This window comes from Periophthalmus magnuspinnatus, chromosome 17, assembly GCF_009829125.3.
Source record: "Periophthalmus magnuspinnatus isolate fPerMag1 chromosome 17, fPerMag1.2.pri, whole genome shotgun sequence".
Taxonomy (NCBI): Eukaryota; Metazoa; Chordata; class Actinopteri; order Gobiiformes; family Gobiidae; genus Periophthalmus; species Periophthalmus magnuspinnatus.
In genome coordinates, this window is record NC_047142.1 from 28,158,628 (window position 1) to 28,186,130 (window position 27,503).

The window sequence follows — 27,503 nt, forward strand, 5'->3', positions numbered from 1 at the left end:
ACATCCTGCTGTATTAAAAGTAACATAAAAGATGGTAACTAATATGATAAAATGATCGCCAATCATACCTATCATGACCTAGAAAAAGAACCAATTTGATCTGATTATTGGGGGCAATGATAGTGCAATTGGTATGTGTTTGTGCATTGATCCAAAGGTTGGCGGTGTGATTCTAGCTCTCACAGATGAATGCTGTTGTTGTGTACACTGGTGTAGGAATGTGTGTGTGAAAGGGTGAGTGGTTGCTTGATGAAGGTGGAAAAGCTCTATATAAAAATGTAATTGTATTTCAATTTACTATTTAATTATTTGATCCACCACTGTATGGCTATCTTCATCATCTTCCTATGGTAATAGGGTTTGGTGGCACAGGGAGGAGGCCTTTGATGGGGACATTGTTGTGGGACTGTCAGGGGATCTGAGACTGAGCACTGGGGACACCTATTCACATGCACTGCTAATCTGCCCTAAGATCTTCCACAAAGCTGCTGTTTTCTTTAAACCAGGTGCCAACTTCCGCCTCTGCTCATTGTGTCGTGGACATGGTTCAGAAAAGGGAACGCTTGCATTTCAACCCTCAATGTTTCATTTAGGTGTGTACCAGACTCCACCCATCCTCACTGTCACACTCATCTGTGTGACCTGTGACCCTGGGTAAGTTTCACGAATACTACTGTGCAAAAGTCTAAGTCAGTCAAATATATAAAAATAATTTGAACAATGTTAGAGGCACTTCTCACATATTAGCATGCGTATATGCTCATGGGGCTGGGTTCTCAGGTTAAACAGGGGTTAGACTCTTGACTCTGGCCTTATTGTATTGACCTGCTAGACTTAAAAAAGAAACATGATCCAAAAACATGCCCAACAGAAAACACAAGTGTATCTGAAGTTTTATTTTGGAGTTAACATTAGAGATCTACGAGAGGCAGCTGGACAAACAGAAGTGAGCAGTGAATGGACAAAGATGAGGTAAAGGCCTACAGTGTTACAACACTGTTTAAATGTATTTATGCAAATACAGACTTACATTTACTAATATAAACAGAGCTCAGAATAAATAATTATAAAAAACAACACTTAAATCCACCAAAACAAACTAGTTTGTACAAACCTTTGGATTAAAAATCTGAACATAAGGACTCCAGTGTTTCCAATGCTGATCTGAACATAAGCACTCCAATGACTCCAATGACTCCAGTGATGTGCTGATGCAGGTTTAACATGAGAAAACACATGTTTACTGTATGTGGACCTGTCTGGCCTGTAGGGTACATGACTGTGGTCTGAATAAACTGGGATAAACTGGGATAAACTGGGATTTTCCAATAGAAATGCATTGATAGGAAGCTTTGATTCTGACACAGGCCTGAGCCGTAAACAGTGACTCATGAATGATGCTGATGCAGCAGTCAAATGACATTAGTCTCAGTAGTTTATCACCTCCAAACAATAAATAATATTGCATTTGAAATAAGGGGGAACAGTAGAAATGAGCTAGCTCTGCAACACTACACAAAACAATAGAATGGAATAAGTCTAAATGTTAAACTGAATATTACAAACACGATTAGTCAAAACTTCACATTTTGTTCAACTATAAAAATATATGTCTTTCACAGAAAGAATCAATATGAACTATACAGAGACAGGGTATCAAACCTCAGCTTTAGCAGCATTAGGGACACACAGGGATGCTGCTGGTTTAGTCCAGGGAACAAGAGCATCTCCCACAGGTTTTGGTCACGTTTACTGCGTTTCAGAGCTTATGTTAAAGATTAGCTTGTTAGCTTCAGGAAGACCAGACAGTGGCACAGCTAATACTGACAAAGACACTCATGCTTCAGAATACAGGACACAAGTGCTGACCTTTAGTGAGTCTTTTACATTTGTCTGGACAATCTCCACAGATCTCGTCTTTGGTCAAATACATTTAGTTGAAAAACCAGGGACGGCCGTGGACTCCGTCTAGCCTCTGTGTTTTCATTCAATAGGTTTATATTTCAGGAAGATTTGCTAAATCGTATTTTCATTTGTTGACAGTCTTGAGAGACAGAAGCAGACATTAACATGTTAGCTTGTTAACTTAGAGAGCATGTAAACAGTGTCATAACTACATTCACTCAGGTGCAAGTGCATTTTTACCCACACATCCTTGGCAAACGCATCCACACAAGGGGATATTAAGTTCATTAAGTTGAAGAATTCCATTGACTTACTGGATTTAAATAACATAAAACAAAGCCGGAAAACAAATAATTGATGAGACATATGTGACGAGTGCCAGACCCACTTCAGTGTCCAAAGAGAATGCGTCTGACTTGCCAGGCTACAGTAAAAGAATGCTGCTGTGTTTGTGATTCAGGTCTGTGAGAGGTTGAACACGTAACATGGAAACGTTAGCAGTGCAGCACAGCATTGTAACTATAGTGAAATACATTTACATATAAGGCTTCACCAATATGGTGTTTGTCTATCAGTCTACTGTTGTCTCCTCCTAAGTCAGTACAGAAAGACCTTCACTGGCTCTGGCTCGTTTAGCTCAAAAACCAGCAACTTTCCAGTGGATTAACTCAGGCCGATTCCTTTCAGCTTCAAAGCACAAGGAGACAAAGCACTTATGTCTACCGCTGGTTCACAGACAGCCCCGGCACGTTTACAGTCTCCATGTCTTCTTCTTCTTCTTCCCACTGGTCTCTAACATTTTGGTGAATACAAAGCACAAGCGTGGACGTGTCTCATTTGCACGTGTGCACGTCGTACACCCGAGTGCACTCCTGACAGCTCACATAGCAGCACCAGTGGAAAATACAATGGCACTTCTCTTTGCGCTTCTCAGTCCTGGTGTTGTGACCCCGCCCACAGCACAGGAGGTCACAGCCGTCGATGCCGTGGGATGTGAGGTTACAGGCTCGGTCGCGCGTCCCGAAGGAGCCCGTGTGGGGGTTGGGGTCACAGAAGTTGGGTGAGTTTTCGTAGTAGACCAAGTCGCGCTCCGTGGGGGGTTTGAAGTAGTTGTACTTGGGTCGTAGCGTCTCCACCCAGCCTCGGGACTCGCGATGTTTCTCCACCACCATCTCGGAGGCGCTGTCATACTTGTCCTTCATGTAGTCCCCGATGACCCGGAAGTCAGGCTGAGACCACCAGCAGGTTTTGACCTCGCAGCTGCCAGACAGGCCGTGGCACTTGCACTTGAGGAACATGTTGTCATTCACGGACTGCAGGAAAAACAGAAATGGTTCTTTTTTGCTCTCTATTTTGCTTCAGTTTTTACTGTAGAAGCTAATACATTCATGGAGATGTGATTGCTTTGTCTGAAATGTTTCACAGAATGGCATTAAACCTATCTATCTCAATGAAGACAAGTAGGTGAATCAATGGGCCAAGTTAAAGATTTGATCTGTGGAGAGTCTGCCCAGAGTCCATCTATTTTGACCAATTAAAAACAAAAAATGTGTAAAAACACAAAAAACTCAAAATTTTGCATACAGCAGGAAACTGAAACCCTTGAATTTCTAGACTAATTTCTAGTTATATGCCACACTGCGGAACATCTTAGACAAGCAGATGGTAGACTACTTACCAGAAAAGTTACATAGTACACCTTTACAGTTTAATATCAGGTATCAGGTAATATAATCAGTATGTGATGTTGTGCCCCCACACTCACCACTCTGCCCGCTTCGTTGTTGTGCCGGTTCATGGCTGACCGAGCGTCGGGCCGATTCTCTCTGGCATCTGCAAACTCCCGGGACACCATGCTGCCGAACTCCACGTCCTCACTGCAGCCACCCCATTTCCAACCCTCTCCGGGGGGGCCTTTGTGCCTCGTGTCACACCCGCAGATGGTGGCCGAACCCTCCGCACAAGCCCGGGTCACCGCAAACGCTACACCGGCCGAGGCGATGGCGTGGACGAAGGCGGACTCACGAGTAGCTGCGAGCACACAGATTTATAAACAAAAACTGTGTAAGTGTAAGGCACTCAAATCACTTCAAGGGACCACTCACCCATTCACACATTCATACAGTGTACACACACGCAACAACAGCATTCATCTGTGGGAGCTGGAATCGTACCACCAGCCTCAGGGTCAGTGGACCAAAGACGTTTTTAGGTCGAGAGCAGGATTCAATACACCAACCTTTGGATCAGTGGAAAATACCCAACCAACTGAGCCACTGTTGTCCCTGTGCCCATACGGCCACAAAAAAGAATCTACATCTCCAAAACTCAAAATCCTCTGTTCCACCTTGTGATGTCATGAAGTGGTAGTTTTCAAGTTAACAGTTCCTTTTACCTTTAGTTCAGTAGAGATTGGCAATTCCAGGGCTGAAATAACCCAAATGATTCTACTGAAGGTGGATGGAGTTTAAAAACACAGTGGAGCACTTGGAAAAGAGTCTTTTCTGTTTGAGAGAAGAACTCAGCCTAAATATGCAGGGTTTGTGTGTTAAACATGTGTGAATGAAACAGAACACAACTCCGGAGTTGTGTTCTGTTTGAGATGAGGAAACAACATTATAAAACTAGTGGTTGCGGGTCAGTCCTCAGAAAGACAGATGAAATAAATAAATAAACAAACAAACCCTGTGGCAGCACTCAAACCAATAACAGTTAAATTCCTAAAGGTTCTCACATTTCCAAATCTAAAAAAAAACTATTTAAATGACCCATATTATGCTACCTCACAACAGCCAGACTATTCTCTTAGATGTTAGCATGATTGATTTGTTGCTAGGTCAGAGCCTGCGTCTATGAAAGGCTCCCTCAAACTGAGCTGTCAAGTGTCTGACTCTCGTCTATAATCATCTGTGGTGGAGGTGACGGAGGCGGAGGTGTAGCAAAGGATTCAATTCCTGTGTCTGAATTAGGCAAACAGAAGCAGGACTTCGGTTTGTCTGTCTGACATAGCAAAGGAGTGACTCACACGGATCAGACCGAGATGAGAGGGGAAACCAATTGGACAGGCCTCTTATTAGCAACTCAATCAAGCTTCTGAACCTTACGGAAGCAGCCAAGCTCGAGGCTCCAATGAGAGGAGGACCCTGAACCCTACAACAATGTAATGATCACATTTTTACACAGCGCTTTTCCACCTTCAAGGCTCAAAGTGCTTTACGTCAAGGAACCACTCAAACATTTACACACACATTCATACACCAGTGAAGGCAGCACGGTGGCAACAGTCATGCCTCACAGCAAGAAGGTTTGGTTCGATCCGCGGGTCGGCCAGGTCTATCTGTGTGGAGTTTTGCATGTTTCTCCCCGTGTCTGGATGGGTTTCCTCCGGGTACCCCTCCCCCCTGGTTTCCCCCATCAACCAAAACATCAACACCCTTCGAGACAACTGTTGTTCTGATTTTGGGCGTTACAAAAATAAAATGAATTGAATTGAACAGGGACACTGGGGGTGAGGGGGGGTTAAGTGTCTTGCCCAAGGATACAACGACACCATTCATCTGTGCAGGCTGGAATCGCACCACCAACCTGTGGGTGAGTGGATGTGACTGCTCAACCAATGATCTTTATGTCGAGAGCGAGATTTGAACCAACAACCTTTGATGAATTGTGCTGTTTCGTGTTTTTAGCGGTTCACTATAACATATATAGATCCTTTACGTTTGTTCATTGTAAACCAAAATAACCTCATTGAGTCCCTGTTCAACACCGACAACGACTTTTAGTTTTTATTGTTGCTAAGTGATATTGTATTTATGACCCTGAATCTGAACTTTTTAACTGCAAATACACATCAGTGGACGGAGATAGGGGGTAGGTAATAATAATGGCTTACACTTGTAATGTGCTTTTTCAAAGCCTCTCAAAGCACTACACTATAGTCATTATTCATTCATTTCCACACTTGGTGATGGTAAGCTACCATTGTAGCCACAGCTGCCCTGAGGCTGCCAATCTGCGCCATCGGCCCCTCCGACCACCACCTATCATTCGCGCACACACCACTTTCATACTAGGCAATGTGGGTGAGGTGTCTTGCCTAAGGACACAACGACAGAACTTGGTCCAAGCAGGACTTGATCCTTGATCCCTTCGGGTTGGGGGACTCTCTAACCACTGAGCCACTGTCGCCCCAAAAACAGACATTTTCTGAACACTCAAGCCTCAATCCCAGGACAATTCCAGATTACTTAAACAAGAATCAATTTAAATATAACTCTGTACATAATTGATTTCTTTGTTTTGTTTGTATTTTTCTGAGTTTGTCCAGGGCATCCATGAAAAGGAGAGTGGTCTCATCAGGCTCTCAGTTCAATTCAATATAATCTGATTTCTATAGCACATTTAAAATACAACTTAAGCTGCCCAACAAGCTTCATAAAAAACAAAAACAAACAAAAACAGATATACATAAAATACAATACACAGGCAAAGAACAATAAAACACCAAGGTTCCCTGCCGAGTGAGAAGGAGAAGAGGTGAGTTTTCAGTCTGGTCTTAAACTGTGCTACAGACTGTATAAATAAACATGAATAAAAACATTTCTCCAAATACAGAGCCTTTTGAGATTAAATTTAAGATTTTTGGCTCATTCACACGTTACAATTGGTAATCAATGAGACTGCAAGCCACAAATGTGTGTAGCAAATGTGTGGACTCGTAAAGCAGTCAGGGGATGTTGCTGTTCAAATATGTCTTAAAAAATATAAAAAGTAAAAACTTCTAAAACGTTCTTCCCCACCATCTGAGATCCTGTTATCAAACTCTAGCCCCTGAACGCAATCTATATGTTGAGCTGCATCACACCCGGTGCTTACGTTACGGGCTGGCTTAAAATAGAAGCCTATGCAAACACATCAAGAGCCTGTCTATATTTAAAACTACAGAACAAGAACAACACAGCAGCAGAGAGTGTAAAGCTGAGGCTGTGAGCTCCTCCCTTACAGCAGGTCCCAACCAGTTCACAGACAAAAGGGCATTAGAAACAATGATGCAAGAGAAAAAGGTCTGCTGCCACCTTCTACCACCCAGGCCCTGAAAGCAGCACGGGGTTACCTCAAGTCAAACTATGGCCCAACTCTCGACATCTGAAGGAGAAGAGGTGTTTCAGGTATTTCTGAAGAAATCTGTCAATCGAAAGTGTATTTTTGTCAAACCATTACAAGGTAATTTTCGATACTTTAGACAACTCAAGTGGGTACAGGGCTGAAAGTATATGTCGCTGGTTGTTCACATTAATGCACTCTCCACCAACACCAAACACATTAAATCAATTCTACTTGTATTTGAACACTCTCATCGTTTATTTACTGTATTGGAGTGAACCAAAGCCTCCCACTGCCCATTGCTCTACATGTACCTGTAATTCTTTTAAAAAACATATAAAAGTTTTCAGTTTTGCAGAAAACCAAAGGACCTGTTTCTGCTATTCGCTTTTTGGTCAAAATGGCAGTTTCCAGTGAACAAAATGTAAACTCATGATCTACATATGTTTTAGTTTAACACTAAGTACCCAGAAAAAAACAACACAATATGTCTGAGTCTGAGTACTTTTAATAATATAATATAAGACCAGAGCAGTAAGTGGAGATAGAGGGTGAAAACAGACATTTTCTAAGCACTAAGCCTTGAAAGCAGAACCCTACAGGATCAATCAGACATGTACGAATCACCTTAAATACAACTTTGACAAAGCTCACGGTGAGAAAAACACATTAGAACCGCGGAGGTGGTGAGGCCATGGAGGTGTCGCGGCATGGCTGTGGCGGGGCTCTGGTCATGGCGGGGCCTTGGTCATGGTGGGGGCCGTAGCCGTGGCAGGGGCCGTGGTGGGGCCGTGGCGTGCTAATAGCGCTGAGACTTCACCTCCAAACACCAGCCTGAGGATTAGCTGCACATCTTTTCTTGCTTTTATGACCCATTTATGGGCTTTCCAGACACTTTTCCTACGACGGGGCTAAACTCTGCCAGACCCTATCAGCCTGAAGTGGTCCCTGCAACCTGCTGGGGGGCTCAATCCCCTATTGTGCTGCCACTGTCACGCTGCGTTAGCTCCACAAAGGACCCAGATATTTTATATGAAATTTGCCCTGGTTGGTGATTAGTGGGGACCAAGTTAAGTCATAGCAACAGAGAACTATGCGCTAGCCGGGCCGCGCTTGTCTGCAGACGGGGGGATATCCCTATTCAAATGCTTTAATAAAACAATCTATAGGGCGTGTGAATGGGGAAGAGCACCTTTTCTTGCGCTTAATCTCATGGTTGCGACGATATTGTGCTTGGAGCGGCGCCCAGTGGGGAGCAGGGCTAAGGTCCCCCTATCAAGCGCCTTTACCACAGGCCTTCTTTCTCTCAGGGCCGCAGTTAATGACGGCCTTCCCCCAAACGGAAACCATGCTTCTCCCGAAGCGCAGTGCAGCCGGCTCATCCTGCACAGTTATCATTCTCTGGTCGATGGTCGCAGCTCACAATCCGCAGTCCGCGACCTTTGACAGGTTAGTATCTGAAGTAGTGTCACAATCTGTGTTCTCCTCATGTAAAACACAGGGGAACGTAAAAGGTATGGCTTGGATTGAAGCTCACAGGGAAGCTCAGACTTCACTAAACAAAAATAACGGAAGTAAAATTATTAGCACTACTACATACTTGTGCGAGTGCAGCCACCACTACGACAACACGACAACCAGCCGAAGAGATACTGATCCACCACCACGACAGGAGATGCTAAAACTGTTTAGATTTGACTTCTTCTGTAAAATTTTGAAGCATGCACAAGTAAAAATAATTTGCGCATTTAAAAAAGTTCTTGAATTTATTTGAGTAAAATGTCTCCTCTGTGCTATAACTGTCAAATTTGAAAAGAAAATCTGAGTGTAATGGTTGATGTCAGCACTTCCCAGAGGCCATATAAACCAGTCCAAACTGAATGGGTTTGGCCTGGCCCCACACGTGAGGTCACTGGGGCTTCCTTCAGCCTTAAATTCATTTGAATGTAATGGTTTGTGCGGAGGTGCAGGCCTGTACCTGTGGGCCGGTAACACCTGTACAGGGGGACCGTCTCTTTCGGCGGGGCCACGCTCACTTATTCTCTCATATGACTCATAAAGTTGGGTCTGATTATAGCCGTATCGTTGCTCGTTCTTCAGTAAATACCTCAAATGGTCAGGCTGCTCTGGGATTGGCTCATGGGCCCAGAACACCTGCGCAGCGTTCTATTGCCTTTCATCACAGGCAGATTCCAGCGGTGCATGTTTTGACACTTTGGTTAATGTAAATTAATGAGTGCTGACGCAGACGTAGCCTAAAGGCAGGACCAGTGTCGGGGTGTGGAGAGAGTACAGGTAGAACATGTGAGTGGAGCAGTGCACAGGTGAGACACTTACAGGGAAGTTCCATGTGCGTAAACATCACTACACAGTTTGGTTAATCAGGTTCTTAAATAGTCTCTGGATGGATGTGACTACATATTTTCAGTTTGATTCATACTTCCTGAAGTAAACTACTGCATGCTCTTAAGTAAACGTGTTGTTCAGGCCCACTGTTGTAAAGTTATACAGGCTAAGCTTGCATGGTTTTGCAACTTAATCCTTAGGGAGGAAAGACGTTTTGGTTTTGGCAATAAATATATAACACAATGAATCTGTCGAGTCAACAGTCTCTGTGCACAATAGCGTCCCCAACCTCATTGTTAGCATCACTACTTCCTGTCCCGTTTTATTTCTGAGATTTTGGCTGAGTCAGACTAAAATGAATAAATATTTAAAGATCAGACAGTGGACAGGGAGCTGCAGGTGGGTTAGGGGTCAGAGGGAATTATGGTCAGACAGTGAACACGGAGCTCCAGGTTGTCACTGACAACATGTTAAACACAGCACAAATAAAATGAATACTTCACCAGAGACAATGCTGTGTTTAGAAAGAGACGTTTTAATAGGTTGGTTATTTTGTTTTCTGATTTTAATAAAAGTGACTATTAGCTTTAAGACACAGTGAGCCAGCTAGCGTGTTGCTATGCACAGAGTCTATTAACTGAACCTACTCATTAGCGTTAGGATTAATATTAGCTATCATATTAATTTCCTTTTTGAAACTGATACATTTTGACCGTTTTAGGACTCAGTTTCCTCTATATATCACCAAACAAACCACAGGTCCCTGTGGTGGCGACCTAAGCTTCTAAGTCAATAAAGCTTCTTTTTCTTCCAAAAAAGAGGAAGAATCTGACACAGGGCTCAGACAAACAGACACCAGAGAGGACAATGGGGCTGAAGCACAGCCAAACCCCTGGCATCAATCACATCCAATGAAACGGGAACCTCTAGGACTGAGGCCTATCAGAGACCCATGAGCCCCCAGCCCAAGGACAAAGGCACTTAATCCGGCCACTTCGACCTCTCACATTATTAAGGGCCTGAGTGACCTTAATCCAATCAAAATGATTTACTAAAGCCCAGTGGAAGCCTCCCCTTTCCCTTCACTAACCTGCGATTTAGGGATGTGCTGCTAGTTTGCACCACAATGGGGCTTTAAAGTGAGAACCCCTATCGTTAGCCACCTACTTGAGTTTAAAGCACCTCGACGAACTGAGTTTATTAAAAGCAATTGGCCCGCCTAACCTCCGGCCCCCTGTGGACAGGGACAAGGCCGGGGCCAACTAAATAAACCACCCAAATGTGGCTTTGTAATTTATGTTCTCAAGCAACAACAGAACAACCTACACAGCAGAACATACCAGGCCGTTTTAATTACACCAATCTATTCATTTAAAGACAAATGGTTCAGCCGTCTAATACTAGGTGAAAATAACTTCAGTATTGTGCTAAGGACACACCTTCAAATGTGGCAATTTTGATAAAGATTTGAGCTGAATTTTGTTCAACAGAAACAACTGAATCAATAGTTTTTTTCTATCTGTTTTTATTTACATTTTTTTGTTTTGTTCAAATTATGAACGTGTTAAAAATAAACCCTCAGCAGGTCTCACCTCACACAATAATAAAAAAATACTTTTACTTTTCAGTTCAGTTAAAAAATGTAGTGGAGTAGAAAGTACAAATACTGCTCTCAAATTTACTCAAGTAAAAGTAAATATAAAACTCTCCACTGTACAGTACTTTACTACTTTTACTCCTGTTCCACCTCTGGTCAAGGAGCATTTGAGGTCTTATTGCCCGATGTGCCTTGAAAAAAATTCAAAATTGAGTAAACAAATTCATATGTTGATTTAACTGCCAAGCATCTGGAGTGTCCTGGGCAAACGGCATCAAAAATGAATGAAACAAAACAAAGAAGTACTGCTTCATGTTCCTGCTAAGCTAAGCCTTAGCATGTCTCCTGCTCAGTAACACTGTATGTGTCAATGTGTCTGTACTGTGTTAGGGGTCAATGTATTAAAACTTACAGGAAATCCTTAGTGTATAATAGCATAAGTGTAAATAAGCTCCATACTCGCACACAAGCTACTGTCTTGTTCTCACTATAAAACTATGAAACGTGTCTGTGTTATGATGTCAAAGCCTTACATGATCCTAAACGTGATTTTTGTCATTTGTCTTTGGTGTTGAATAGTGAGGATTTCTGTTCAGCCCATGATTACAGTGCAATTAAGCTACATCCTAATCATAAACTGTATATATAAATGGACCTAGGTAACCTGCTTACCACTGTGTTCCGAATAGGAAGTGACCCTGAGTGCACTTCCTTTCAATTGACTCTGGCTCCAATTCACTTTCTATGTAAAAACTGTGTCCCCTCTCTCTGTAACTGCTGCTGTCAGACTCGTCATTTTGGTCTTAAATGTTCGTATTAACCCGCTCTACATGATCCTGTGGTTTTTATTTCACTATTATGTCTGTAAATCAAGATATGAACATTAATAACAGACAAATCAGGCGTCTTCTTTCCTCGAGGTCACTCCCACTAGTGTTACCAACAGGTTTGATTGACAGTGTTGCTAAGCGCCCACTCTCTGCTAAACCAGCGGTGCAGATGGGAAGGGGCCTTCATCAGCCTTGCCCTGGATTGGCTCTTTGGTTGCTATGATACTCGTGGTCAGAATTGAAAATATGGAACTCTGCTCCAAATTGGCCGTTATAATTGCTAGCCTCGATGAGATTCATTTGACTGGAGCTGAATGCTGTGGGTGACATCACACTCACTTAGTCCGCTTCTTTATACACACTGTGAGATGTGTTGTATTTGATACATGTATCATAGATTTACAGGTTTCTCATCCATCTACACCAAACTTATTTTTACTAAACATCAGCCTGTCCAGGGACTACAGGTGGAAATTAGTATTTATGCTATAGCCTGGCACCAGACATCTTCCCTGTATTTTAAGGCCAATGTAATGCTGTGCACTGTCCCTGTTTCAAATAAAAGGTATGGTATGGTATGGTATGGTATATACCATACCATACCATACTGTGGTCCTAAAACTTCCTCTGGAAAATGCACTGCAGATCGACGTACTGGGGAATCCCTCCTATAGAAAACTCAGACAAGACTTGACTCCCTCTGTTGTGTTAAGTGTGTGCGTTATTCCACTGCTCTGTGCTCACTCAGCTCAAAGTCTATTTAAACAAGGATTTGAATGAACAAAATGAACGATGCTCAAGGGGAGAGTGGCTTTTCAAATGCAAATATGAAACATGGGGAATATTGTGTTAAGTTAATGGACACAAGCATTTTTCAGTAGTTCTATGAAGGCAGTTAGGCACAAGAATATAAAAATGTTCTAAGGCTTTGTGTGTTTATGTAAGGCGTGATTAATGGGACAATATGCGACTTCTCCTGCTTGTCTCCATGGATATGTTATTGCTTTGCCTGGAATCTTCTATAGTAACTCATTAAATTGCATTATTTCCATGGAGATGCCCCAGAACACTTTACAGGGCAGATCCGTGGAGAGTAGAGCCCACTCAGCATAAGAGCACACATTTTTCAAGGTATATCTGTGATTAAATCAAGTGAAAGAAGAATTGTGACGTATTGTGTCAGGTTTTGTGCTCTACTGTGGAGCCACCCATGCAAAACAACATCTCCATGGAGACAAGCACTCCCATCACTAGAAAAGTTACATAGTTTACCTTTAAAATGAGCTCTGAAGTTGGAACATTTGAACAAATCATTACTAAAATTAAACATCTGGGTAAGTTGTTGTTTTGGATGATCTGGTCTGTGTTCTTATGTTGTCTCCTCATCACAAACAGACCTGGAGTTGTGTTTTGTTTCATTGTTTGTTTCACATGTTTAACACACAAACCCTGCATAGTTCTTCTCTCAAACTGAAAACACTTTGTTCCACCTTGCGATGTCATCATGTGGTAATACATAAAGTGCTCTACTGTATTTTTAAACTCCATACACCTTCACTAAAATCATTTGGATGATTTCAGCCCTGGAATTGCCAGTTTCTACTGAACTAGAGGTAAAAGGAGTTGTTAACTTGAAAACTACCTCTTCATGACATCACAAGGTGGAACAGAGCATTTTGAGCTTTGGAGATGTAGACAGACTAATAATAAAGTGTTACTCAAACATGGGTGAGTCTGTTTTTAGGAGGTATCAGCATTAGAATATGGATTAAATCTCACAGGAGTCCATTTTGTGCAATATAAGACCTTTAAGTGTTTTTAGAGTAAGTTCCATCCATTGTTCTCACCCTTGTCCAACACAGGTCCAAAGATGGCCAGACTGTTGCTGACGGTGGTGCAGTTCCATCGTCGGCCTCTGAACTGGTGTTGACACTCCTGGATGCCGATCTTCACGCCCTCTGCCACACTGGGCATGATCTCCACGTAGTTCCGACAGAAGCGCAGCTGTTTGGGGACCAGGCCGGGAATACTGCCACACAGGATGGGTTGGGTGCCCAGCGACGAGTACTGGTGGCCCACGGCTAGCGACCTGCAAGAAACAAGGGAACAGAAATGCTTCACTTCAAACCAGATCACGATTTCAGTTTGATCATGATTCATGTGGACTTAGTGTCTTTACCATATCTTTAAGTCATAAATAAAATCATCTTCCTCTTCTGAGAGTTCATACTTTGCTATGATTGGTTAATTCCATCTGTCACTCACTCAGAGCATGGTAAATGGTAACTGGTCACATTTTAGTATGACACTTTTCGACCTTCAAGGCACTCACTCATTCACACAGACACATTCATATACTTTTAGATCTGTGGACAACCCAACTGAGCTACTATCGCCCCGAGCATGACAGAGGCTGACCAATAAGAGGCGTGGGTGGATCTGACAACACCAGAAATGCAGAATGTCACAAGAATGAGATCATGGTTACATTTTTATCACCACATCACTTATATTCTTTCTTCTTCTTGGTTTCCCTCATTTCTACTTAGGGGTTTCATAGTTTTTAGATATAGATACCTCTTGGTTGATGGGCAAACCCAGCTGCACCACTGTCCATCGTTTGTTATGGGGAATTAAATCTTAAATTGCATTATGTGTGTGTTTTGAACTTGTCTACATTTTCATTTCTGTCATAACATTAATAAGCCTATAACCACATCGCAAACAATTTTTCATTAACCCCAGGACAGTTGCACAACATGTTGATGCATAAAAATAGACTGTGGTTACCTAATTTCACAATATTATCTGTCTGTAATTTGAACGTGTCTCTGTGGTCTCATTTATAAAGCAGATGTGTGAACAGAAAACACAAAGGTGAATTTTAATTTGAGATTCATAAATAGAGGAGTTGCAGTCTGGTCCACAAACCCTGCACTTCTGAACCCGGCCTGTATTTCAGAGCAAAAGCCAATCCGAGCTCTGAGCGTTGAGTGTATAAAGAAGTGGACTAAGTGAGTGTGACATCACCCACAGCGTCCAGCTCCAATCAAATGAAGCTCATCGAGGCTAGCAGTTATAGGGACAATTTGGAGCAGAGTTCCATATTTGGAATTCTGACCACGAGTATCACAGCAAAAAGAGCCAATCCAGAATGAGGGTGTTGAAGGTAAGATGCTTAGAAATTCTGTCAATCAAACCTGTTGCTAACACTAGCAGAAGTAGGAAGAAAGTAGGCATCTGATTGGTCTATTATTTTTGTCCAGTTACAGATTTGAATTTTTCTTTTACTATGGATCATACCTGGATGACTGAGGGATTATACAGACAAATGTTATTAATGTTCATATCTTGATTTAGGGACAAAATGGTAAAATAAAAACACAAGGATGATGTAGTGATTAATATGAACATTTTAAGATCAAAATCTGACAGCAGCAGTTACAGAGAGAGAGAGGGGCCACAGTTTTTCAATGTAAAGTGAATTGGAGCCAGAGTCATTGGAGCCAGTAGCGCGCCCATGGTCACTTCCTATTCGGAACATGGTGGCTAGCAGGCTAGCTATGTCCATTTTTATAAGTAGTGTTTATGTCTCTGATTGATAAAATCTTTCTTTACATGTACAAGTGTGACCATGTGACTCTTTTAGTCAGAATTCCACGTATAAATGCATAAACAGAATAAACAGAATAATGCCCGTATCCCGTTGAATATTCCAGACCTAAAAGAGCAGTGTCTTTGAACCTGAAGAGGAAAACTCATATTTCCCTCTGTGTAATTTGATGTCTGCCTTGTTTGTTTATTGGCGGTATCACATGACTATTAGCTGTCCCTACCTGATCCCCTCACCTGGCCTTTGTGTCTATTGAAATTGCAGCCTGCCACTTCAGGAGCAGCCCATGTTTGGTGGAGATGAAAGTCCACACTCCATCCTGAGGTCTTCATAGACTGACAACTGCAAAGCTGCACCTTGTTATTAACTGTCCAAGCACTCCAACATGCCGTCAGCTTAGGCTAATGAGAGTCTAAAAACCCCAGCATTGAAACCGCTCTCTGTATTAGCTATAGTGCACACGCCAAAGCCCTTTCTTTTCCCCAACATGTGCAAACTTGGTTGTGTGATTAGATCTGTGTGTCTAGCTCCTTTTATTGCTTTCTCAGTGCTCCAGATTAAGTTAGTTGGTACGCACAGACACTGAAGGACTGCATGCACAGGTCTTGAAACACTGTCATTGAGATGTCAGCCTCATATTTATTAGTGGGCTGACTTGGACGCTACTCTAAGGTTTTTATTAAAGGATAATACCGGCTCTCAACCAATGAACTTGTGACCTAACGCATGCCTATTAATTACCCAAAATAATACTGGCCCCTCTTGGTTGTGTCATGAGTATGCTAAATTGTTTAAAAGCCTTGTTTCTGTCAGCATTGCTCATGCTAGCTAAGTGGAGAATGTACAGAGTAGCTTGTTGGCACTGCTGGCTAGCTCGCGACTCACTTGATTGTTGATTGCAGAGTATTGGCAGTGATCATCTGACCCACTCCCCTCATAGCTGATTACGATCTCTGGCAGTGGTTTAGCTAGCGTGGCTCACTGCTCAGTAGCAGCTAACATACGTTGAGGGGTTAAAAAAGGTAGACCTATTGTGCTTGTGTCTCCATATTCCTCATCTCTGACCCCTGTGGATCATTTTGTTATAATTTACACATTTTAAATCACAATATCTTCATCTAAAACAGTAAAACATTTGCTGTTGGCTCCCCCTATAGACAACTGGGGTAGATTGACAAAATGGCGCCTTGAAAATAGTTGATTAAAGATTACTCAACCATGAATCACTCCAAATACAACTTCAGAGGCTCAATGAGAAGAAACAACTAGAACATGGTCAAATATCTGAAAAGAACAATTGAAGAACAGGTCTAATTTAATGTTCATGCTGATAAAAGGTAACTAAGCAGGTAACTAATTATAATGAAATTGTAACTGTAAATAATCAAAGATGGGCCGGAGTGACATGGACCACAGGACTTCTCTCAGACCAAAACCAATTATATTCAGTATCTTTATCAGTAAGACAACAGTGATCAAAAGAATATGCAGTGTTTTAAATGACAGAAGTAGAACTGCACTGGGCTCATTTCTGTGTTGTATGTCTGTACTAACTATCTATGTATGTATTGTTTTCAGACCCAGATGAAGAACTCTGGAGTCTGTGTAATCCCTCAGTGTCCAGTAGATTCATAGTGGTCCATGGGTGTGTATACTAGTCTATGCGTCTTTTATTTGTAAAAGACACAGAGAGATCATTATAAACATATTCAGGAAAGGTTCATTTCTGTTCTGTCAATGTGAATTTTTTTAGTAGTGATACTTACAAAAGCTAGTATTAATTAGTATCTCAAGTTCCTTGAGGAAAAGGTTGGGAATTCCACTTCAACATAAAAACTTACAACTTTCATAATCTGGTCTAAAATCTGAGTGGAACAGGTGTGCATCCTCTTAGCCGCTAGCTAACCTTTCCTTGGTGTATTGACCCATTTAGTGTTGTGTGGCGGCTAATTGCTGATCACAACAAGATTACCTGGGTCCTGACACTGGCCTCAGGCTGTCCTCCTGAGATGTTTGCATTCATGCACACTGCCCTTGAATACCACAATTATTACATTTTAATGCTTTGAACAAGACATCAGCTGACCTGCCCATCGAAGCATGCTCCACAATGATGTGACGCAGGTTTTTAGTGGAATTTATCGAGTTCTACAAGACCAGACTGTTTGGAGTTAATCATGAAAGCCACGCACACAAAGCAAGTGGCGGCAAGTTGGGAACGATTTGAGAGGAAGCAGGATTCGCCATCTGCGTTTTGTCTGCGTGGTCCAGCAGTAAACTAGGCTCTGCTGTTGTATGCTGACCTCGCGTTGGCCCTTACCGTTGCCTGCAGCTCTTTAGGCTGGTTGCAGGTTTGACGATAGTACAAAAGTTTAGAGCGACAATTAGGAGGGAACATATTTTTACAAGTATTTACTGGAAACTGGAGGAGGTGGAAACCAGTGCCGCTGGGGTGCGTTTTTGACATACTCGTTGCATGTCTGTCTCGTGTTGAAGGCAGCGTTTTGCCTTTGGACAGAAAAGGTTCTCTAACACGTTAACAGAAATGTCAGGAATGACTGTCATGACGTTCATTTTGTCATAAAGATGCACTGTGTAACTTTTCTGGTGGAAGCTTTGAAACCTTCTGTCTCCATGGAGATGTTGTTGTTTTGCCTGAACGTTCCACAGAATGCTATAAAGCTCCACTAAACCAGTTTCTGCCAATAAAAATGCCTCAGGGTTAATCAGTGAAAGATTGGTGAGTTAATACCGTATTGTGGAACATTCGAGGCAGTGCAATAACATTGTAAAGAGAGAAGCAAGTGGCGGACCCCCCATCACAAAATGTCCATAGTTTAACTTTAAGGTTACTATTATTGATGGTGTTTTTGTCAGTAAAATCTGTCGTCTGTTTGAATGGTACCAGAGGCAGGTGCTCTCAGTATTTCACCTGTTCTTCAGTGTTCTCAGTATATGACCCCTTCTTTCTGTGGAGTTGATCTCTCAGAAAAAGAGGATGCCTGCAGCTCACTGCCATTGGAACCTTTTTCAGATCTGGGGCTGGTTTGGATCAGTAGTCGTAAAGTTCAAGTAGTAAAGTACTGTACTTAAGCATACAGTGGTCCCTGGTTTATCGTGGGGGTTACGTTCCAAAAAATAACCCTCAATAGGTGAAATCGAAATAGTCAGCTTTATTTTTTACAGTTATTAGATCTCTTTTAAGGCTGTAAAACCCCTCACCAAACACTTTATACAGTGTATAACGTTTCATCGACATTGTGAGTTTTGTCGGGGAGAAAACTTGCAAACATACAGCACTTCAGAGTCACACTGTGATTAAATATTTATGTAAATGACCCTAATATATTGTTCTCTCCAGTCTCTTGAGGCTGTGGTTTGGCAGGTTACAGTTAGATTTAATATGATGTATTTTCTTGCTGTCTTCTTTGCTTAAATACCAACACGGCAGGACAGTTACAGCTCGTCTTTATTCAACAACTTAACTCATCTCGTGCATGCCCTGTGCGCATTCACTCTTGTTACATTTCTATCAGTGCGCTCCACAAATGTGATGTACCGCAACAATAAGTAGGAACCAATATTATTATGAAGAAAGTAAATAATGTATCCTATGTAATATAATAAATAATATTCATTGCTAATGAAATAAGTACAAAGGAATAAACAAATTACTAATGACCCAAGTAAATGTTGATATATAAAATAATATACATCAAATAAATCAAAGCTTACATCAATTTGGCTGAACGCATTCTGTACTGTACAGGAGACACGGCACGTCTCTTAGCCAATCAGGACACAGAACACAATGCATCTTCATACACTGTAAAAAAAAAAAGCATGCAAAACTGCACACAAAAAAAAATCTGCAAAACAGCGAAACCATGAAAGGTGAACCGCAATATAGCGAGGGACCACAGTACATTTTATGTATCTATATTTTACTTAAGGACATTTTAAAGTATATACTTTTTACTTTTACTCCACTACATTTGAGAGCAGTATCTGTACTTTCTACTCCGCTACATTTTTGAACAGAACAGGTATTTTTATTATTGTGTGAGACCTGCTGAAAAGGCTGAAAGTTTATCTTTAACACTTTCATAATTTGAGCAAAAGAAAAATATGCAAATAAAAACAGAAAAAAACTATTGATTCAATTGTTTCTGTTTAACAAACTTCATCTCAAATCTTTATCAAATTCACCATACTTGTAGTTTTATAAGACTCAAAATCAACGCAAAAATACTTTTACTTTTTACTCTTTAAGTACATTTTTAAACAGGTACTTTAACACTTTTACTTAGTAGTTTTTACATGGAATACTTTTACTTAAGGTTTATTTATTTATTTATTTTTTATTAAGTACTTCTTCCATCACTGGTTAGGATTATATAGTTGGAAGATTTGCTCACTGTGTAGTTTGAGAGTAATGGGTGAAATCAGAACCATCCAACATGGAGGCTGCATGAAGATGATTAGACGATGACTTCACTCGTTGAGGGCTAACCACTCTGCCACCACAAACTGACTCTATGTCTCAGTGATCACTCAGTGAGTGTTGTATCATTGCATTACAGATTTATTCACGAAGCCGTTCTCTGCACATTACTGTTTCTACTCACGCAGTTCTCTGAGTCTTTGTGAGGCAGAGATGGATGCAGGTTAAAACATGGATGATACTAATGCACATTTGAATCGAGGCTGGACACACGCACTTTAAAGTAATAGTTATTCTTTAGAAGTCTCTCTGGCCTTGTCCCTCCTTGTGTCGTTTATAGCTCCGTGCGTCACCGTGTCAGAGCAGCTGACTAATGGCTCCTGCTTTTCTTGTTCAACCAAATTGCAGGGCTCCTTCTATACGAGCTGATTTATGATTTGAGTGTTATTACATGAGCGTGTCCGCCGTGAGGACAAGCCACAATGGAACTGTCTTGTTTGAGAGACATAGCAACCGCACTTTAAAGTGTAACTGCAGAACTTTTCTGGTAGAGGATCCTTTTTTGTTTTTCGTTGAATTGGCTTTAGTGTTTTCAGTTTGAGAGAAGAACTCTGCCTAAATATGCAGGGTTTGTGTGGTAAACATGTGTGAATGAAATAAAAGACAACTCCAGGTCTGTTTGTGATCAGGAAACAGAGATTAGAGAATAGAGTCATATGGGCCCTTTAAACTTATCTATCTCCATGGAAACAAGTTGATAGTGCCACCAGATCAAGTTACAAATCAAATCTGTGGAGAGGCGACCCCCGTCAGATTTTTTAGGTATTTCTGAGAAATAAAACACCTGTTTAAAAATAAAAGCTTAACAGAAATCTTTAATGCCACACCATCTCCATGGAGACAAGCGTTTAGCACGCCTTACACCAGAAAGGTTCTGCAGTGCATCTTTAAATACAAAATTATTAGGAATATTAAAATCCCATCAGGTTATTGCGGCACCGACTCCGGCTCATCCTCAGTGAATCCTGCCGAGGGTTTAATGCATTTTTCAGCAAGTCCAAGCAGGGTTCCTCCGAATCACCACTTTACTCTGGAGGGCCCCGGGGCCTTGGAGCGACTTTGACATCAGAGAGAATGAAGGGAGAAGGAATGCACTGCAAGCTTTCACCTACAGGTATTTATCTTCAGAGGTGGGGTGGACTGAAGGGGCGAGGGAGGGAGGGAGGGAGGGAGGGAGGGAGGGAGAGGGTCTGTGTCACGGCAGGTCGGCCCGACACATGCAGACATGAACCTGTTCAACAAAAGTCCAACATCACATGACGCTGAGGCAGAAAAAACAGGAAGGAAGTTCACTACCGTTAAAGGGTGCTAAATGGTTAATTGTTTATCCATTATTTTTTATGTCACAGCTACGCCCGCAAGTACTGGGTTTTACATCATTCTATATCCAGTGATTTCAGCATGACGTCGCCAAAGCAATAAACAATTTAAAACAAAATATTTGGTCTTTTTAATAAGAATAATAAGAAGAGAATAAGAACATGCTCAAAATATAGAAGGTTCTCCAGGCAAAACTGAACACTTTTTTGAGAGCTTGTTGGGGTTGAATAGTGGGATTATGGAGCTCAACATAAATCATGGACTTCAAAATTTTGCCTGTTTTTCTTTTGATTTGATTTCAGTGATTTGATACAAGTTCCGGCCCCATACCCCCAAACAACATCATCATCAGTAAAAACATGCAGACATGACATGCTAACACTCGTCAGTTTGTTTGTTTTTTCAGTTATTCATCAGTAAAAAAAAGGAAATATGTAAATAAATATGTAAAAATAGAAAGTTCTACATAAACTGATACTAATGTGCACAAAAACACCTTACACATGTTGCCATTTGTGATCATAGAAGTCAGAAATATAAGATTATGCAACATGATTGTATTCGTCCTGTACTGTAATTAAAATGCTGTTTGTTTTTAAAGGAAATAAATGCTGTTTTCAGTCTCTGCCGCCGTATCAGTTGAGAAGAAGGTACAAAGTTGCACAGTCCATCTTTAAGTCTTACTAATATGTCAATGATGTGGATTAAGAATTAACTTTTGTTTTAAATGTCAGTATATGCACATGATGCATATCTGTAGCCTGCCCGTTTTGGTTTAGTACTGGTTCAATCTTGGTTCAGTCCAGGTTTAGTCCTGGGTTAGTCCTGGCTTACTCCTACTTTAGTCCTGGTTTAGTTCTGACTTCGTTCTGATTTTAGTCCTGGTTTAGTCCTGGTTCAGTCCTGGTTTTAGTCCCGGTTCAGTCCTGGTTTTAGTCCTGATTTTAGTCCTGGTTCAGTCCTGGTTTTAGTCCTGGTTTAGTCCTGGTTCAATCTTGGTCCAGTCCAGGTTTAGTCCTGGGTTAGTCCTGGCTTACTCCTGCTTCAGTCCTGGTTTAGTTCTGACTTCATTCTGGTTTTAGTCCTGGTTTAGTCCTGGTTCAGTCCTGGTTTTAGTCCTGCTTCAGTCCTGGTTTTAGTCCTGATTTTAGTCCTGGTTCAGTCCTGGTTCAGTACTGGTTTTAGTCCTGGTTTAGTCCTGGTTCAATCCTGGTTTTAGTGCTGGTTCAGTCCTAGTTTTAATCCTGGTTTTAGTCCAGGTTTAGTCCTGGTTCAGTCCTGATTCAGTTCTGGTTTAGTCCTGGTTTTGAAATAAAAGGTCATGTATTACACAAAACTGACTTGTAGCTTTAATCCATGTTCTAATGTTGTGACCTCCTCAAAAACAGACCTCGAATTGTGTTTTGTTTCATTCACACATGTTTGAGTAACACTTCATTATTAGTCTGTCTACATCTTCAAAGCTCAAAATGCTCTGTTCCACCTCGTGATGTCATGAAGTGGTAGTTTCAGTTAACAGCTCCTTTTACCTTTAGTTCAGTAGAGATTGGCAATTCCAGGACTGAAATCATCCAAATGATTCTACTTCCTGTATTACCTCATGATATCACAAGGTGGAACAGTGTTTCATGTCTGAGAGAGGAACATGGTTTGTGTGTTAAACATGTGTGAATGAAACAAAACATAATTTCGGGTCAGTTTGTGATGAAAAAAATCAAAAACATTAGAAAGGAGATCAGAGCATAGTGTAATATGGACCCTTTAAACCTGTTTATTGAAATGAAACTGTGCTGTGGTGTCATGATATTTCATATATTTAACCTTAAGCCTGGATGTGTCAGCTGTTTCATCAGGACTGGAGACCCTCAGGGCAACACTGCTGCAAACCAAAACTCAAACACTCCATTGTGAGTCTGACGCCTCTGTGAACGTGGCGTTGGTACATAACTGCTTCTTTCTAGTTTCCATTGAGCCCAATTCCAGATTGCGATTGTGGCTCATTACAGTCGCAAACAGCACAGTCATTTTACAGGCTGAAATATCCAAGACAATTCTTGTGTATCAACAAAGGTCATTTTTGAATTTCAAAAGTAAGAACCAACACCAACAAACAAAGATTCTTCTGCGAAATTCTTTAAAATCTCATGAAATCTTTTGATCCCGTAGCAGGACTCTTAAAACCAAACACTGAAGATGCATTCTGGGAAATCCTTAAAGGCATCTGATTATTTGAGTTGGGATGAGTTGCTATGATACAGAAATACATGTGGCACAGTGTGACGTCAGCAGCAAGACAATCTGGGTGAAACAGCAAATGTGCTACTGTTAGCTTTAGCTTCTATAATCTGTGCTAATGCTAATGCTAAAACAGCTCTGAACCACACAGAAGATCAGCAGACACAAATATTTGTGAGACAGAACTATTTCCCAGTGTCAGTCTTAAAGTTTAAAGATGAGACAGAAGACGATTGGTTCATTTTTGACCCATGTTATGAATTTTTTGTGTACCTTAGATTTAAATGGTCCATATTAGTCTATTTTCAGATTTTTAAATTAATGTTAATGTTGTTTTCTCATCACAAACATAGCTGGAGTTGTGTTTTGTTTCATTCACATGAAACAAAACTGAAAACACTCTGTTACACCTTGTGATGTCATCATGTGGTAATACAGGAAGTGCTCCACTGTGTTTTTAAACTCCACACACCTTCACTAGAATCATTTGGATGGTTTCAGCCCTGGAATTGCCAATCTCTACTGAACTAAAGGTAAAAGGAGCTGTTAATTTGAAACTACCACTTCATGACATCACAAGGTGGAACAGAGCATTTTGAGCTTTGGAGATGTAGACAGACTAATAATAAAGTGTTACTCAAACATGTGTGAATGAAACAAAACACAACTCCAGGTCTGTTTTTGAGGAGGGAGCAACATTATAACATGGATTAAAGCTCACAAGAGTCCACCCTGATGTGTCATGCATAATATTAAAACAACAGTGTGTAACATGTTACATGTTATCCAAAACACAAGGCCCTCCCCCAGGCCATGTCAGGTCTGTGGAGATAGGGACCTACTCACAGTAGATGTTTTTCAATGTTTTTCGTGTAATAGAAACATTCATAATGAAACTGCTGATTTTCATATAAGACACTATATGTCTTATATAGGGCACATATTGTGTACTTCAATTACATTATGTGTACTTTAAAACTTGTTTGATGAAATACAACTGTCATTTGTGTAGTTTGTGATATTTGTGTTGTACTTGTAATATTTGTGATATGTGAGTAGTATGTGATATTTGTGTATTATGCAATATTTGTGATATTTGTGTATTACGCAATATTTGTGATATTTGTGCAGTATGTGATATTTTTGATATTTGTGTAGTATGTAATATTTATGTAGTATGTGATATTTATCTAGTATGTGACATTTGTGATATTTGTCTAATATATATTTGAAATAATTATGTAGTAAGTGATATTTGTGTAGTTTGTGATATTTTTGTGGTATGTGATATTTGTGATATTTGATATCTATGTAGTGTATGATATCTGTAGTGTGTGATATTTGTGTAGTATGTGATACTTGTGATATCTGTGTAGTATATGATATTTGTGTAGTATGTGGTAATTGTGTAGTATATGTTTGTAATATTTGTTATATTTGTGTAGTATATATTTGTAGTATTTGTGATATTTGTGTACTATGTGATATTTATATTTGTGTATTATATTATAATATAATGTGATATTTGTGTAGTATGTGATATTTGGTTAATATATGGTATTTGTGTAGTTTGTGATATTTGTGTGGTATCTGGAATATTTGTTATATTTGTGTAGTATGTGATATTTATGTGACATTTGTAATTGATATTTGTGATATTTGCGTAGTATGTGATATTTGCATAGTACGTGATATTCATGTAGTATGTGACATTTGTGTAGTTTGTGATATTTGTGTATTATATGCTATCTGTGTAGTATGTGATATTTGTGATATTTGAGTTATATGTGATATCTGTGTAGTTTATATTTGTCTGGTATATGACATTTGTGTAGTATATGTTATCTGTGTAGCATATATCTGTGCAGTATATATTATCTGTGTAGCATATGATACTTGTGATATGTTTGTAGTATACGGGAGTACACGGGAGCTGAGATCGTCCTTTGGCTCATGAGCCGGACGCTTGTTCCCACTGCCTCGGTCCAAACTCCTGTGTGCCGAGGATTTCCCTCCAGCTGAGCGTGTAATTAGCTCCTCATCAGAATGAGCACTGGGACCATTTAAGCTCAGGGCCTGAGTCTGAACACACGAATGTGCCAACACTTCAGTCCCCTTCAAAATCCTGAATATTCTTTATAAAGCGGATATTAGGTCTGTGGAGAAGGGACACACGAGCACATGGATGATATCAGGTCTGTGGAGAGGGGATGATGACAATAAGGGTGTATTTTCAAGGGTGGTTTTATCAAGGGAAGATGTTTTTACAAATCAGATACATTTTTGTGATTATTGAATTTAATGAAAAGATATGTTGATGAGATGTTGATGCTAATATGTCTTAATATTTCATCTAGTTAAACCCTAGAGCCACATATGTGCATGGCCATTGCTCATGTGTCTATTGTAAATGTAGGGTTCAGAATAACAGGCCTTGAATGATCTGCAAAGAGTCACATTTATTTGCATATTTTTTCAATTTTTCCCCCCCCAAAATTATAATATTGTCAAGATCAGTCAAATATTCTGCTGCTACTATTATAAAATATGCAAATACCATAATGAATATTAATACAGTACACAGCATTTTTAAACTCAACCACATCCAGAAAATGAAGTGATGATTGAGGAACAGGATTTTTTTCTCCAACAAATCATATTTAAAATACTTCTTTAATTAGTAATGTGTATTTGATTCGTAAAGTGTACGTTATGGACAGACTGCAAGCCCTCTGGATTATAGTTAAGAGGCTGGGGTCACAAAATAATATGAAATAGTAAGAGTATGAGTGACTAATGTAAAAAAAATCCTCTGTAAAGCAGCGGTCTCTGTGTTTTGTAATTCTGACATGAGTCACACATGAGTCAGAATGCAATATGCTCTTAAAAAGTTACTCACTGTTTATGAGATGCACAAAACTATTAACCAAAAATAATTAGTAAGAGTTTTAAAATGGTGGATTCATTTCAAAGCAAAGGCCCGTGGCTCCATTTGATTTGTTGGATTGATCAGAAGCTCTGTGTGAGTGGGCCTTTCCCTGCCTGGAGTCAGCTCCTGGAGTTAGCACCCCAAGTCTGAGCAGGTCTGGTCCATTTCAGTCAGAGCTGTGCTTCACTGCAGCTCAAAAACACTCAATTATGAAACTTTAAAGGGATGTCTGCTCTGTGAAAAACATACATTTGATTTGGTGGTTTTTAGGGGTCCTTCAATTTATTTCATTTCACATTAAACAAACAGCAGAAGAAGAGGCTTCTGCACCTGTCCAAATTAAAATCGCATTTTACTGAATTAAAATCGACACAAATGCTGATGTGTTGATCATTATGCCAATTTTGTTGCAAAGTGAACAGATTATCCATGATTATTATGTCACATTGAGCTCAAATATTCTAAATATTCTACACAAACCTGACGGCCTATTTAAATTTATATATATATATATATATATATATATATATATATATATATATATATATATATATATATATATATATATATATATATATATATATATGCGCACACAAACTGCACCTGCTGTACACTTGCACCAAAAGTGCAGAATAAAAGTGTCCGCAGTTGATTTGATCGTGCAGAGTGATGTGGATCATCAGGTGGTGTGTGCGCAGAGGCACGCGCTCAGGTGCGCGCTATAACTCAGTAAATAAACACATGTTTCTGTTCTTTTTAAAGTGAATCCAGCTCTTTCTGCTCGCACTGCACGAGGAAACTCTTCCCTGTCAGATCCAAAGAGCTCGACTCCACTGACAGTGTCACAAACAGCTCGTGAATGTAAAAATACAAACTTACCACCAGATGGGATAACTTGCCATGACACGCGTGAGCCCACAGAGCACGAGGAAACATCCAAACAATATCATCCTCAAAGTTTCACGGAACAACATCTCAGCGTGTTCAGCGTCTCTCCACACGCGCCACGGACTTTACGCGCGGGCTTTTGGAGCGAGGTGGATGTAGTTTATACTGACTCCTGCACCTCCGCGCACACGGACACTGACACAGAGCTGATGTGTCGCGAGATCTCGAGGGAG

At 40.6% G+C, this 27,503-nt stretch overlaps 1 protein-coding gene across 1 annotated transcript; it reads right to left on the bottom strand.

Moving 5' to 3' along the window:
• Positions 1 to 974: 974 nt before the first annotated feature.
• On the bottom strand, positions 975 to 27,503 carry wnt3a (wingless-type MMTV integration site family, member 3A). Its single transcript, XM_033982597.2, has 4 exons — positions 27,262 to 27,503; positions 13,629 to 13,870; positions 3,671 to 3,936; positions 975 to 3,218 (listed from the first exon to the last, which is right to left on the bottom strand). Exons 1-4 carry the CDS (start codon positions 27,354 to 27,356, stop codon positions 2,739 to 2,741), a joined length of 1,083 nt encoding a protein of 360 aa, XP_033838488.2. The 5' UTR covers positions 27,357 to 27,503; the 3' UTR covers positions 975 to 2,738.